This window comes from Sorex fumeus, unplaced genomic scaffold, assembly GCF_029834395.1.
Source record: "Sorex fumeus unplaced genomic scaffold, SorFum_2.1 ptg000041l, whole genome shotgun sequence".
Lineage (NCBI taxonomy): Eukaryota > Metazoa > Chordata > Mammalia > Eulipotyphla > Soricidae > Sorex > Sorex fumeus.
In genome coordinates, this window is record NW_026606098.1 from 7,901,934 (window position 1) to 7,915,738 (window position 13,805).

Here is a 13,805-nt window from a genome sequence, read left to right on the forward strand (position 1 = left end):
TGCATTGGAGTTTTTTGTTTTGTTTTTTTTGGCTTTTAGGGTCACACCTAGTGATGCACAGGGGTTACTCCTGGCTCTACTCAGGAATCACCCCTGGCGGTGCTCAGGGGACCATATGTGATGCTGAGAATCAACCCCGGGTCGGCCGCGTGCAAGGTAAACGCCCTACCCACTGTGCTATCGCTCCAGCCCCTACATTGGAGTTTTTAAGAGCCCAGCGCGGTCACCCTGGGCCAGCAACCTGGAAGCTGAGAGATTCATGCTTCCCAGAGCAGAGAGCAGGGTCATGTGAATCAGCAGCCGGTCCCACCCCAGTGCCAACCACGAGTTGGGAAGCTCAGGGCACCTCCAGCTAGTAAGCCCCCATTTCTCTCCTGCTTCTGCCACATGCCCCACAAATGAACACACGTACCAGGAAGCAGGCTGTGGAAGGCTTTATTTCTCAGACCCAGAGAGCCACGGGGACTCCGTGCCAGCATTCCCCCCCAGCAGGCAGCCAAAAGTTCTAGTACCCCGGCCACTGAGTGTGCGGGGGGCCTTTCCATGTGTTCAGGCCCAGAAGGTTGTTGGAACTGAGGGCCATGCGCGTGGAGTGGCCCCGCCACGTAGCCTGGAGTCTCTGCGCGGCTGTCCGCTGCTGCATCAGCTGCCGGCGGACGTGGAAGCCCTTCCAGGCGGCCTGGATGCGGGTGGCTGCGGCTTCCCGGCTGAGGGGCTTTTTGGGGCTGTAGTCCCTGCCGCGTTGGCCCAGGCCGTGCACCACCCGCGTGGGGGCTGCCTGGCCACACATGTGGCAGGTCCGAGGGCTGGAGCCCACGAGCATCACCACGCTGGGAGCATTTCCCAGTCCGGAGGTCAGCGACTGGCAGAGGTGGCAAATGTTCGGCTGGCACGACTGGAAACAGCGGTGCTCGGACATCCGGGGACTCATGCTGGTGGCCTCAGGCCACGGGGCCGGGGACAAGGCATAAGGGATGCGTCTCTGCCGGCAGGAGAAGCCGCGCCAGGCAGCCTGGATGACCACTGCAGCCCTGGTGAGCCGGGCCAAGTCCCGCCGCACGCAGTAGCCCCGCCAGGCAGCCTGGATGACCGCGGCCCACTGGTGCCACACCTTGATGGTCTTCCGCACCAGGTAGCCTCGGACACCGGCCTGCAGGGTGATCACTGCCTGAATGACGAGCTTTTCCATCACCTGCATCGATGCCAGCTCCCTGGAGCTTCTAGGGTTCGCTGCCGCTGCACTGCCCACGGCCCACGGCCCCACGCCCTGTCCTTGCTCCCACGCGCCACGGGGTGGGACAGCCACTCTACTGGTGCCGGCAGAGTTCCACGCTGAGCCACCGGCCACACTGGGGTCCTCGGCACCCTGGAGTACAGGGGGAGTCAGGTACTTTCCAGCGGTCCCTGTGGGGCCGCAGGCACACCCCAACCCAAGGGGTGAGGACACAAAGCCCTGATGCACCCGCCGAGCCGCCAAGGATGGTACTGAGCGAGCGGTGACAAGTGGGACTGTGGGAGCCACGGCCTCCTGGTGACTGAAGCGACAGGACTTCTTGAGACAAGAGCTAAGGCACTTGCCTGCAACTGTCACAGTGGCCTCAGACCGACATGGCGGCACACGTGGGGTCCTGGGGATGGCCCCAGAACCCCAGGAAACGCTTGGGGTTGCCATCCCAGCCCCAGATCCTAGTGGTAAGTTGGGTGCCACAGAACTGCCGTGGGTCAGCCCCTGGGATGCCAAAACCCCAGATGAATCTACTACCCCACGGGAACGATTATAGGGTTCAACCTGAGCCACGGGTGCATGCTGGAGGCTCGAGTGGGCCTGCGGGGCCCCGGGGGACATGGGCACCTGCTGTAGGACTGAGTGGACCTTGGGTATCACAGGGGCCACACACACCTGCTGAAAGTGAACTTTGGGTGCCACAGGGACAACAGGCACCTGCTGGAGGGCTGAGGGGGCCTTGGGTGCCACGGGGACCACTGGTGTCTGCTGGAGGGCTCGGTGAACTTTGGGTGTCATGGCGGCCATGGGCACCTGCTGAAGGGCGGAGGGGACCTTGGGGGCCACAGGGGCCATTGGTGTCTGCTGGAGGACTGATGAGGCCTCGGGGGCCACGAGGAGCACTGGAGTCTGCTGGAAGGCTCGGTGGGCCTTGGATGTCATGGTGGCCACAGGCACTTGCTGGAAAGCTGAGGGCACCTTGGGGGCCACTGGTGTCTTCTGGAGGGCTGATGGGGCCTCGGGTGCCACAGGAGCCACTGGCGTCTGCTGGAGGGTTGGATGGACTTTGGGTGTCATGGGGGTCACAGGCACCTGCTGACGTTCTGAAGGGACCCTAGGTGCCATGGGGGCCACTGGTGTCTGCTGGAGGGCTGGGTGCACCTTGGGTGTCATGGGGGCCACTGGTGTTTGCTGGAGGACTGGGTGGACCTTGGGGGCCACTGGGGCCACAGGCACCTGCTGGAGGACTGAGGGAGGCTCGGGGGCCACAGGGGCCGCTGGTGTCTGCTTAAGGGCTTGGTGGACCTTGGATGTCATGGGGGCCACTGGTGTCTGCTGGAGGACTGGGTGGACCTTGGGGGCCACTGGGGCCACAGGCACCTGCTGGAGGGCCGAAGGGGCCTTGGATGCCACAGGGGCCACTGGTGTCTGCTGGAGGACTGGGTGGACTTTGGGTGCCACCAGGGCAACAGGCACCTGCTGGGGGGTTGGGGGGGTCCCCGGAGACACGGGGGCCTGCTGGAGGGCTGAGTGGGTTTTGGACGTCATGGGGGCCACAAATGCCTGCCGGAGGGCTGGCGGGGCCTTAGGTCCCACAGGGGCCACTGGTGCCTGCTGGAGGGCTCGGTGGACCCTTGGTGTCACAGGGCACACGGATGCCTGCTGCCTATAGGCTGAGGGGCTCCAAGGGACCACAGGGGCAGTGTGGGTCATCTGATGTGCCGTGGGGGTCTGGGGGGCCATGGACACCTGCTGATGCAATGGGGTGCTCAGGGATGCTACCGGGGCCTCAGACATCTGTTCATGGCTCTGGGGTGCCTCAGGTGCAATGGACACCTGCTGATGGAACGAGGGGCTCCAGGGTGCCATGGGGTCCATGGACACCTGCTGAGGGAATGAGGGGCCCTGGGGTTCCATGGGGGCCACGGACACCTGCTGAGGGAATGAGGAGCCCTGGGGTTCCATGGGGGCCACGGACACCTGCTGATGGAACGAGGGGCTCCAGGGTGCCATGGGGTCCATGGACACCTGCTGAGGGAATGCGGTGCCCTGGGGTTCCACGGGGGCCACAGACACCTGCTGAGGGAATGAGGAGCCCTGGGGTTCCATGGAGGCCATGGACACCTGCTGAGGGAATGAGGGGCTCCAGGGTACCACAGGGGCCATGGGCTCGTGCTGATGAAACGAGGGGCTCTGGGGTGCCACAGGGACTATGGGGAACTGCCTATAGGCTGAGGGACTCTGGGGTGCCATGGGGGCAGTGTGGGTCATCTGCTGTGCTTCGGGGCTTGGGGGGGCCATGGAGGCCCCGGTGCCCTTGATAGATTCCCTCAGCCCAGAGCGGGATGCAGAGGCTCCCCAGGTGGTGGCTGGCCTCTGCTGCGGAGGTGGGGTTGTGCTCCCAGTTTGGATGGGGCGCTTGGACACATGGGAGGAACGGGGGGGAAGGTGGGCCGGGCCAGTGCCCTTGAGCTGGGCCTGTCTGGAGTCGACCTCCTGCAGCCCGGGCATCTGACCCTGCAGAGGGCTGGGGTCCTCGGCCAGGGAGCCGGTGCTGTACCGCGTGTCGCCCACCAGGGGGTTGGGGTGGACCCAGGGGGTGGCCTCACAGACTGCGGGCTGGGAGGACCCCAAGCTGGAACTGAGCACCTGAGACCCCTGGGTTTCCAGTGTACCTTCAGCACCTGGGATCAGCTGCTCAGCTCCCTGGAGCACTGAGGTGGCCAAGACGGGGAGCAGGCCAGGGGCACTGGGTGCTTGGGAGGGGACTGCAGCTCCCATCCTCCCCGTGCGCCCTTGGAAAGGGCGGGGCGAGAGGCCAATGATCAAGCTTTGGGGCAGACTTGGGGCTTTGGAGCCCGGGGTCCAACCCCCACCGGGTTCTTCTGGGCAGGCCTGCGGCTCACACGGAGGGCAGGGGATTCTGCTCAAAGGTGTCTTCTGACCGATGCTTCTGATCAGGGACCCCAACAGCAGGCCCCCGGGCCCTGACTCCAGAGAGGAGGGGGGTGAGTGCCCTGAGGGGTGCAGGGCAGGTGGGGGTGTCTGGTGGAGGGACTCTGGGCTTAGTGGAGGAAAGCAGGGGGCCGGGTGTGCAGGGGGGTAGGTGTTGGGGCTGATGGTCAGCCTGTGGGACAGTAACCCCCAGGTGAAACTGGGCTGGGATCTGGATGGAGGCTTCTCTTTGGCGGCCTGGGAGACGCAGGTTCTGGGTGGCAGCGCACAGCAGGGAGCCCTTGGGCTCCGGCTCCGGCTCCCCTTCGGGGACATGGGTCTCTGAACCACAGACGGGAACAGGTCAGCTGCCACCAGACCCTGGGTGTCACTGACCACCCCAGAGCCACAGAAGCAGAGCCTGGGGGAGCCCCCGGCCCCTGCACCCTGCCGAGTCCCCTCCCAGCCCACAGAGGCTGATGGAGCGCATGGTGGTGAGGCAGTCTTGGAATTGCCCCGGGGGTCCCTGGGCCTGCTGAAGTGGTCAGACCTGGGGCTCTGGTGGGGGCCGAGATTCCGGCAGGCGGCTGCAGGGCTGCTCAGACCCCGGGCCCGGCTTCTGGTGCACCGTGGGTACGGGTGGCTGTAGGTGATCTGCACGACGAAGGGGCGGCAGGCACGAGCCTCTGGGGTGTCCTGGGGCTGACTGCAGGGGTCATCCTGACCACTGGCTGCCAGTGCTGGGGGGGCCGGGACCTGGGCTGGCGCTGGGCTCTTGGGTGTTTCGGCAAAATTGGGGGCTGCAGTGATGCTCTCCAGTAACTGGGCTGAGATTGGGGCCACCTCACCAGTCGCCGATGTCTGGCTCTGATCAGGGGTCACCTCTTGGGCCCAAGGTGGGCAACTCTGCCTGGGAGCCCCCTCATCAGTTAGGTGACCTGGGCTGGGGAGCACCTGACAGGTCAAAGGTGGACACTCTGGACCTGGGGCCACACCAGCGGTGTTGCTCAGTGGGCAGCGCTGCCTGCCTGGTGAGCCCGCTTTGGGGGCCTGGGAGATCTGTATTTTGGGGAAGTTCCCCCCACCATCCTGGGCCACGTTGGTGCATGTGATGGGCTCCAACAGGATCGGGGTCGCCACAGGGCTCTGAGGCCTGTCAAAGAGGCCGCACCCCTTCAGGGCCCCCAGATCACGAAAGCATGATTTACCCACACCAGGCCCTAGCTGTGGGGCTACGGGGGGCATGTGGACACTCCCCAGGGAGCGGCTTCTCTTCAGGGACAGTTGGTCCCAGCCCAGGAAGTTCGGGTCCGAGGCCTCGCCCAGGCTGCGGCGGTTGTGCGGGCGCCAGTGCAGTTTAAAGGTCACGCGGCTGGACGCGGGGGTGCGAGCCAATGCGGGAATCAGCTCGGAAACATTGCAGAAGGTGGGGGACTCCCCGGGCCCGCCGGCCTCCTTCTCGGCCTTGTTCAGGCTGCCCTCCTGCGCCTCGCTGGCCACCAGCAGGTTGTCCAAGGACGTGGCGGACAGGCTGAACGAGCTTGCGTTGGGCTGCAAGCTCTGTGAGGAGCCCAAGAATAGCGTGCGGGTGAGCAGGCCCTCAGCACTGGAGCTCGCAGAGGCCAGGTTGCTGGGGAGGTGCTTGGCCTGGCACTCCGGGGAACCCTGGGCCGCCAGCCCTAGCTGAGGACCGCCCAGGGGCTCCAGAGCGCAAGGAATGGGACAAGTGGGAGGAGCTAGAACAGGGGGCGGGGCCACGACAGGGGGCGGGGGCAAGGCGATGGGAGGGGCTACTTGCAACGGTCTCGGTTCCACCCGGGAGCCAAGGACCCTGCGGTGGCAGGGGGTCAAGGGGCTGGGCATCAGGCTGAGGCACCTGTCCCCAGTCTTGGGCCGCGCCGGGGAGAGGGGCACCCTGCTGTACTTGGTGGCCTGCCGCGCGCTTGGGGTCACCCCGCTGACCTCCCTGCAGCCTTGCCTCCCAGGCTTAGCACTAGTGGCCCTGGGCCTCTGCACAGTCCCGGAGACACCCTTAGCCGGGTGCTGCTTGGATACGAAGCACCGGCACGCACCGGGGTCCGTCTGTCTGACCCCTGACAACTGACACTCGCACACATGACCCCTGAAGGTGACGGTTTTGGGGCGCATGTCCCTCCCACAGCCCCTGGCAGTTCTGGAAGCCTTATCCACAGCCCCCCGGCCCACTCCTGACGTCTCCCAAGCCTGCGGGGCACCCCTGCCCATGGTGGGAGTCCTGTGGGAGGCCTGCGAGGGTGCACGTGGCAGGGAGGGCTGACCAGTGCTGGGGCCCACGCCATTGGCGTGAAGAGGCTGCCACAAGTTGGCTGGGAGAGGGAAGGGGGATCCCGCAGGCTGCTCGGGCCCCAACCCCTCTGCCCAGGAGGTGAGATGGAACAGCAGCTCCGTGGCTCCCAGCAGTGGGCAGACAGTCTCCTGCGGGCCCCTGAGGCTTCGGGGTGAGTTGAAGTAAGGCTCCAAGGTGAGCAGCACCCTCCCCAGGAAAGGGGGCACCCCGGAGACCACCAGTGAGCAGGATGACCCCACCATGAGAAGCCCATCCCCCATTTCGGCCAGGAACCCCACCGGCCAGGCCGGGACGCATCCCCCCCAGGCCTCGGGCCAGGGCCCCCTGACCTTGCTTTGCTGGGGTCTCCCGGGACCCAGGGTGGGTCCCCAGCTGCCCGGCGGGCCCCTGAAGTCCATCTCCACGGGGGCCCTCGGCGCCATGCCTCTGCTTGCCGGCTTCAGACTGGCCTTGGGGAGGACCAGGCCGGTCCTCAGCAGCGCCTGGCTGAGGACTGCACCTAGCTCGCCCTGGCACAGGGCCTGGCCCAGCGCCGCCCGCTCCTCCTCCGTCAGCGCTTTGCTGAGCACGTCCGCCAGCTGGCCCTGCATGGTCTTGGTCAGCTCCGTCCGCAGCTCGCCCCGTGACAGCGCCCGCGACAGTGCAGTGCCCAGCTCTGTCCAGGACAGCGCCCGCAGCAGCGCCAGGCCCACCATGCCCTGCGGCAGCGCCCGGCCCACGCTGGTGGCCAGCACCTCCTTGGAGAGCGCCTGGCCGAGGGCTGTCCGCGTGTCCCCCTGCGGCAGGCCCTTGGCCAGCAGCACACGCAGGTCCTCCTGGGAGGACAGCATGCTGGCCAGCTCCGAGCACAGCGCCGCCACCTGCGAGGCGGCCAGTTCCTCCTGACTCTGCGTGGCTGGCGTAGGCGAGCCGCGGGCCACCTGGCTGTCGCCCGAGTCCACGCTGGAGGCGGGATGTCCTGCAGGTCGCAGCGGGGAAGTCTTAAAGCTGGTCAGCAGTGGAGGGGACTGGGGCTTACTGTTGAGCTTGGAGGTGGCCTGGGGAGGCATGAACGGGACTCTGCTGGAGCCCAAGGGCAGTTGGTTCTGGGGTGGTGCCTTGGTAGTTGCGGCCGGTGGGCGCCCCTGCGGGGGGGTCTTTGCTTGGGACAGGTTTGTGCTCGGTGGGGAATGCGCCAGCGTCTGTGAATCAGGGCGCTGTGACAGGACCTTGTTGAGCTGAGTGAGGGGGTGGGCCCCGGCTCTCGGCTGCAGAAATGGGGTCACCGGTGTCGGCTGCAGGACCACCTGGGACTGGAGCTTCCCGGGGCCAGGGTGTGCTCTGGCCCCCCAGGGCATGCCCTGAGCCATGGGCCCAGTTGTCCTCTCAGCCTTGCCTTGCTTGGAAGGCAAAGCTCTGTTCTTGTCCATTTCCACAGGTCCCCCCGAAGGTGACGCCGGCTTGGCCTTCCCCGATGCCGGCTGGGGTGGTGCGAACCTGACGGGCCCATCAGGCAGGGTGGGCTGCGACGGGACCTTCAGCAGCCTGGTCACATGCCTGGTGTTCACCGCTGTGGTCTTCATCCTGGTGATGGTTAGGGACAAGTGTTGTGATGAGGCAGTGGCGGGCACTCCAGGAGGTGGTGGGGGCGCTGCCTTGGCGTGGCCAGCAGGCACAGGAGGCGTGGGGGGTGTGCACAGTGTTCGGAGGACGGCAGCTACGGAGCGCAGGTGGGCGGGCGTCTTGGTGATCATAGCGGCCAGACGCGTCTGGGGGGCGGTCTTGGGCAGAGGCTGCGCCTGCTGCGCGTGGGTCGGCGTCCTGCTGATGGTGACGGTGCGGCAGGTGTGCAGGGATGCCTTGGTGACGGTGGAGGGGGGCTGGAGCAGGGACCGGGCCCTCCCCATGCCGGGCGTTGGGCATTTCGGGGGCGGAGTCTTGGCGGGCGCTGGGGAGGGGCCCTGCGGGGGCCGCAGGGATGAGGTGAGCAGGGTAGGTGACCCTTTGGTGGTCACGGCACGTGACTGGGTGGGTGCATTGGTCACAGGGGCCGTGGGACGCATCTGCACGGAGGGCTTGGTCATTTGGGCTGCCGGTTCAGGGGGGCCTGTGGGGGCCGGACTCCTGTTCATCAGGACGGCCAGGCAGGACTGTAGTGGGGTCCTGGCAGGTGGTGGGGGGCACGTGGGCATGGGGAGCCTGCCTAGGAGAGAGGCAAGGCCGGAGGGCAGTGGTGGCGACTTGACTGAGGCGCAGGATGAGGGTGGCGGCGGGAACATCTGCGAGGGCGTGCTGGTGACAGTCACTGTGGCTGGCGGGTACGTCTGTGGGGCTGGCCGGGGTACTGTGGCCACCACTCTGGGCTGCCCCAGCATCCGGCCCGCTGGTGGCGGGTACGTTGGTGGGTACAACTGAGGTGGAATCTTGGTGGCGGTCATACCAGGCGCAGTCTTAGCCACTTCGGGTGTCTGGGGAGGGACCTTCTGGGGCCCTTCACCTGAGTGGACCTGGGTCTTGATGGCCGCCCGCTGACTGACCACTGTGGGCCCAGGGGCTCCCGCCTTGCTGGCCTTAATCGATGCTTCATCCATCTTCACCGCCTGGGACCCGACGCCGGAGCTGTGGACAGTCCTGGTCAGCAGGCACGGCTGGAAACTGGCCTCTGGAGCCCCGGGTCCCACAAGTTTGATGGTGACGGTCTGGTGAGGCAGGAAGGTGACACTGGGGTCCCCGGGCGGTGCAGCACCTTGGGAGGGATGGGGCGGGGGCAGGACGTCGGCGGAGGGGAACTGGGTCTGCTTGCTGGCCTTGGCGGGGAGCCCCAGGGGCTCTGCGTCCTCCACTTGCTGGAAGCGCACCTGTGCGGGCGGGTGGTAGGGGATGTTCTCGTCCTCCGCCTTGGCCTTCTTGAGCGGGGCATGGCTCAGGTGCCGCAGCCGCCGCGTACTGAAGCGGCGCCAGGCCTCCTGGATGGCCCTGGCCGCCGTCACCTGTGAGACCAGCTTCTGCCGCAGCTGGTGGCGCCGCCAGTTGGCCTGGATGAGGGTGGCTGCGCGGGACATCATCATGTCCATTTCGTCCACCAGGATGTTCCGGAACGCCTGGCTCTCCACCACGGCCCGTAGTCGGGGCACACGCGTGGGTGCCGGCGACTCCTTCTGGGAGCATGGACACAGCTTCTCGGCGTTGCCCAGAGGACTGGGGGCCGGTGGGGGCTGCGGGGGCTCTGCTCTGTGGGTGACTGCTGGCTCCTTGTTGCTGGCTGCATTGTTTGGACGCACAGGCGGCGGAGCAGCAGGGCCTGTGGGGGCGTCCCAAAGGTCAGGTGAGCAGGGGGGTATCCTGCAACCCCCTTGCACCGTCCTCTCTGTGCCTGCCGTCTGTCCAGTGGCCTTGGGCACCTGTGCCACCCACTGATCACCTATTTGTGTCCCAGCTCTAGCTCTGGACAGACTGAGGGAACAGCCCAGTCACGGCTCAGGAATCACGGGCTGGACCACGTGAGCAGTAACTGCACCTCAGCCCTAAGGTTGGGAACAGGTGATGGTGATGTGCCAGCCTAGTGATATTTGAGGGGCGGTGCATGGGCAGGAAGATGGATGGATGAATAATGGATGGGTGGATGGATGATGGATGGATGGGTAGATGGATGATGGACGGATGGATGGGGGGATGGAAGATGAATGGATGGGTGGGTGGGTGGATGGATGATGAATGGATGGATAGGTGGATGGATGGGTGGATGGATGATAGGTGGATGGATGGATGAGTGTATGGATGATGGATGGATGGATGGATGGGTGGATGGATAGATGGATGGATGGATGGATGGGTGGGTGGATGGATGGGTGGGTGGGTGGATGATGGATGGATGGTGGATGGATGGATGGGTGGATGGATGGGTGGATGGATGATGGATGGATGGATGGATGGGTGGATGGGTGGATGGATGAGATGGGTGGATGAATGGTGAATGGATGGTGGATGGATGGATGAGATGGGTGGATGAATGGTGAATGGATGGTGGATGGATAGATGGATGGGTGGATGGATGGATGGGTGGGTGGATGGATGGGTGGGTGGATGGGTGGGTGGATGGATGATGGATGGGTGGGTGGATGGGTGGGTGGATGGATGATGGATGGTTGAGAATGTGGATGAGTGAATGGTTGTGTGGGTGGATGGGTACGTGGATGGGCATGTGGGAGGATGGACAGGAGTGGACAGCTGGTGGAGTGACAGGTGACACTGAATAGGCACATGAACAAGGGGCACGCTAGGGACTGTCCCCATGATTGGTGAATGAAAGGTGAACTTTGGAACAGCTGGATTCCCCAGTGAGGCCTGGGACCAGAGAGAGGGCGGGTGCCAGAGGTGACACTGGGTAAACGGGAGAATAGGCAGTGACTATGGCCTGCAGGGCTGGGATGACCTGGCACAGACCGCAGGGGCGGCCCCGCCGATGTACCTTGGAGGGGCATTGGAGGAGCAGGAGGAGGCGTGATCTCAGACGCCAGCTTGCCGGAGGAAGCAGCCTTCAGCCCTTCAGCCCATGCAACACACAGCAACACTGCCCTGGGCTGACTCTGCTTGGGAGCGAGAAGAAAAGGTGTGTCAGCAGCAAACACACCTGAGGACCACCGAGGTGGTGGCGAGGAGGGAACTCATGGTGCGGCCACCTTGCTCTTCAAACTAGCAGAGGGCACAGCACCCACCAGAAGGCCAGCGAGTGCCTGGCCGGGGAAGCCTGAGGAGGAGGAAGCCCTGAAACCACCCAGTCCTGATGACAGGTGGCCAGGGCGGGACTTCCAGCCCCAGCATGGGTGGAAGGATGGGGGAGTGGGGTGGGGGTGGGTGGACGGCTGTGTGGGTGGATGCGTGGGCCAATGGGAGGGTGTGTGGGTGCATGTATGGGTGAATGGAAGAATCAAGGGGCAGAGGGACGGGGGTGAGTGGGGGGCCAGGGGTCAGGGCAGACATGGATCACAGATGGCTCAATGGAGCGAGAGTGAGACGGGTGGGGGAGGGTAGGTGCCTGGATGTGTGGTTGAACAGATGTCCGGGTCCTGGCCAGTCGACCCCGGCACACTGGAGTATGATCCCCTGAAGTCGTCGGACTTAGTCGGACTTACTCCCTATGGCAGAGGGAGTGGGAAGGGGGGACACCTCTGCCCTGGCCCTCTGAGCACCCATAGGGAGTGCTGCTGAGACCCCAACAGACAGTGGGCAGTGGGTGGACGAAGGAGACTGCTCCCCAGGGCTGGGATCTGCCGTGGTTATTGCGGGGAAGGGGACGGCCACATGGTTGAGACCAGAGTAAGTGGAGGACAGTGTGAGGGATGGTGGTGAGGGAGGAGTCACCGGTACCTCCACAAGCCTCAGCTGGGGGCCAAGAGTCGGGAGGGCACTTGCCTTGCATGCGGCCAACCTGGGCTCGATTCTCTGGACCCCTGGGCACTGCCAGGAATTATTCTGGAGTGTGAAGCCAGAAGTAATCCCTAAGTTTCGCTAGGTGTGACCCCCAAACAGACACACTAAAAGCATCCACCGGCTTTAGGAGCAGCCCGACCCCTCTGAGCCAGTTAAAGCCCTTGGTCTAGGCACCCCGGGATGGTCTTGGTTGAGAATCCCAACTCAGGCTTTCCGGGGATGCCTAACCCCTCGCCCAAGAGCTGAGGTGCTGGCGTACCCCATCTAAAGCAGCCTAAAGGGAAGCAGGGTTCGGGGAAACCCCAGCGGGTCCCTGTGTTCCCCCACCCGAGCCCTCCTGCCACCCCACTCACCTGCCCCCGAAGTTGAAGCCAGCAGCCCGAATGGGCAGCCAGGGGGTGTGCAGGCTTTATGACCCGACACCAGGTTCCGGCCAATCGCACTGGGCCTGGGGCAGGAGTTCCAGCAGGCAGCCTGGGGGGGTGGGGCAGGCCCAGGGCGGTGGGGCTGCTGCCTGGTGGAGACAGATTCTGAGCCGAGTGGGACACTGTCCCAGAGCCCAGCTTTGGCCTGGGATCCACCCAGTGCCGGGACACAAACTGAGTTACTTGGGGGGGCCCTTAGAGGGATGGATGGAGCCTAGCCCTGGGAAGAGTGGGCTCTCAGGGGGTCAGCAAGCAGGACAGGACTGGGGGTCTCAGAGCAGCAACGGAGAAGAAAGGGACAGGAAGTGGCCCCTCAGAGAGGACTCAGTTCCAGGGCAGAGCTCCTGGAAATGCCACTGAATCCTATCCCCCTAAAGTCACTGCTGGGTGTGGATGAGGGCAGAGGCTTCCCCGGCATCTGGAGCAGAGGGCTCTGACTGTACCCCTATCCTGGAAGGTCACTGACGGGAAGACCATGGCCGGAGGTCCGGGTCTCGGTATCTGACGGATACCCACTATCCCACCGGGCCAGGCTGGGGAGCCACAGTAGGGGAGCCTGTCCGTGGTCTGGAGATGCTGGATCTGTGGACAGGCCAAGGAAAGGGAAGTGGGGTTTGGGGAGAGCAGGGTCGCAGGCTGGGGAGGGACAGGAGCTGTCCTGGCCCAAGAGCGGTAAGGGATGGTTCCTGGTCAGCATAGGAAGGTGACGGCCTGGTGCCACGTCCGTCAGTCCCTCCCTCTGCTCATGTACTCATTTGTCACGTTTGCTTCTCAGGGGGCCCATACCCAGCAGTACTTGGTCACTCCTGTTGTTGGGAGCCACGAGACACTGGGGATCAAATCTGGCCTTCCTACGAACGGAGCTGCCCAGGCCTCTCTCAGCTGTAGGCTTGGTTCCAGCCTGCACCCTTGGACTTGCCGACCGAACTAAGTGTTCCAGGGCCAGAGGGGGCTGGGGTCGGGCGTGGAGGACGGGCAGCCCAGACCCGGGTGGTGGGCGGAGGGGGAATGTGCCGGCTGGGAGTGTGGGTTCCAGTACCGCCCAAGGCCGAGCACAGCTGGGTCTGGCTCCCAAACAAACGAAAGTCTGGTCCACCGGCCTTTCCCAGGAAGTCTCTGAGGTTGTGGGGTGCGTGGGCAACCCATACTCCAGGCCCCGCGGGTCTGTTTCATGGGCCCCTTGGAGCCCTGCGAAGTTCTGAACCCTTCTCTGCTTGCCAATGAACCCCAAAACGGTCGGGAGCTCGGGTGGTCTCGCGGGACTGGCAGCCAGGCCTGCCCACGTGCCGCCCGCGCACGGTGAGGCTGGAAGGCGGCGTGGGAATCGCGGAGGGCCGGCAGGAGGCCGGGTCCCCGCACCTCTGGGCTCCTTCGAAGGCCGTGTGACTCCCAGGCAGCAGCCGACGCTGTTTCCCCATCCGCCCACGGGAACTCAAGCCACAGCGAGCCACAGGACGCGGGCGCGGCGCCGGGCTGCGAAGGCCCG

At 64.9% G+C, this 13,805-nt stretch overlaps 1 protein-coding gene across 1 annotated transcript; it reads right to left on the reverse strand.

The window, feature by feature from the left end:
- Positions 1-505: 505 nt before the first annotated feature.
- IQCN (IQ motif containing N) lies at positions 506-13,737 on the reverse strand. Its single transcript, XM_056119679.1, has 4 exons — positions 13,603-13,737; positions 12,248-12,368; positions 6,815-9,765; positions 506-1,366 (listed from the first exon to the last, which is right to left on the reverse strand). Exons 1-4 carry the CDS (start codon positions 13,735-13,737, stop codon positions 506-508), a joined length of 4,068 nt encoding a protein of 1,355 aa, XP_055975654.1.
- Between the last annotated feature and the right edge of the window lie 68 nt (positions 13,738-13,805).

Bases quoted from the DNA above. Each gene is read 5' to 3' on its own strand.
- IQCN (XM_056119679.1), bottom strand. From the start codon at position 13,737: ATGGGGAAACAGCGTCGGCTGCTGCCTGGGAGTCACACGGCCTTCGAA. The intron at 12,369-13,602 runs GTGGGCAGGCCT...CCACCCCCCCAG, and splicing joins TCACCGTGCGCGGGCGGCAC to GCTGCCTGCTGGAACTCCTG. The intron at 1,367-6,814 runs GTCAGGGGGCCC...CCTGTACTCCAG, and splicing joins GGAGACCCCAGCAAAGCAAG to GGTGCCGAGGACCCCAGTGT.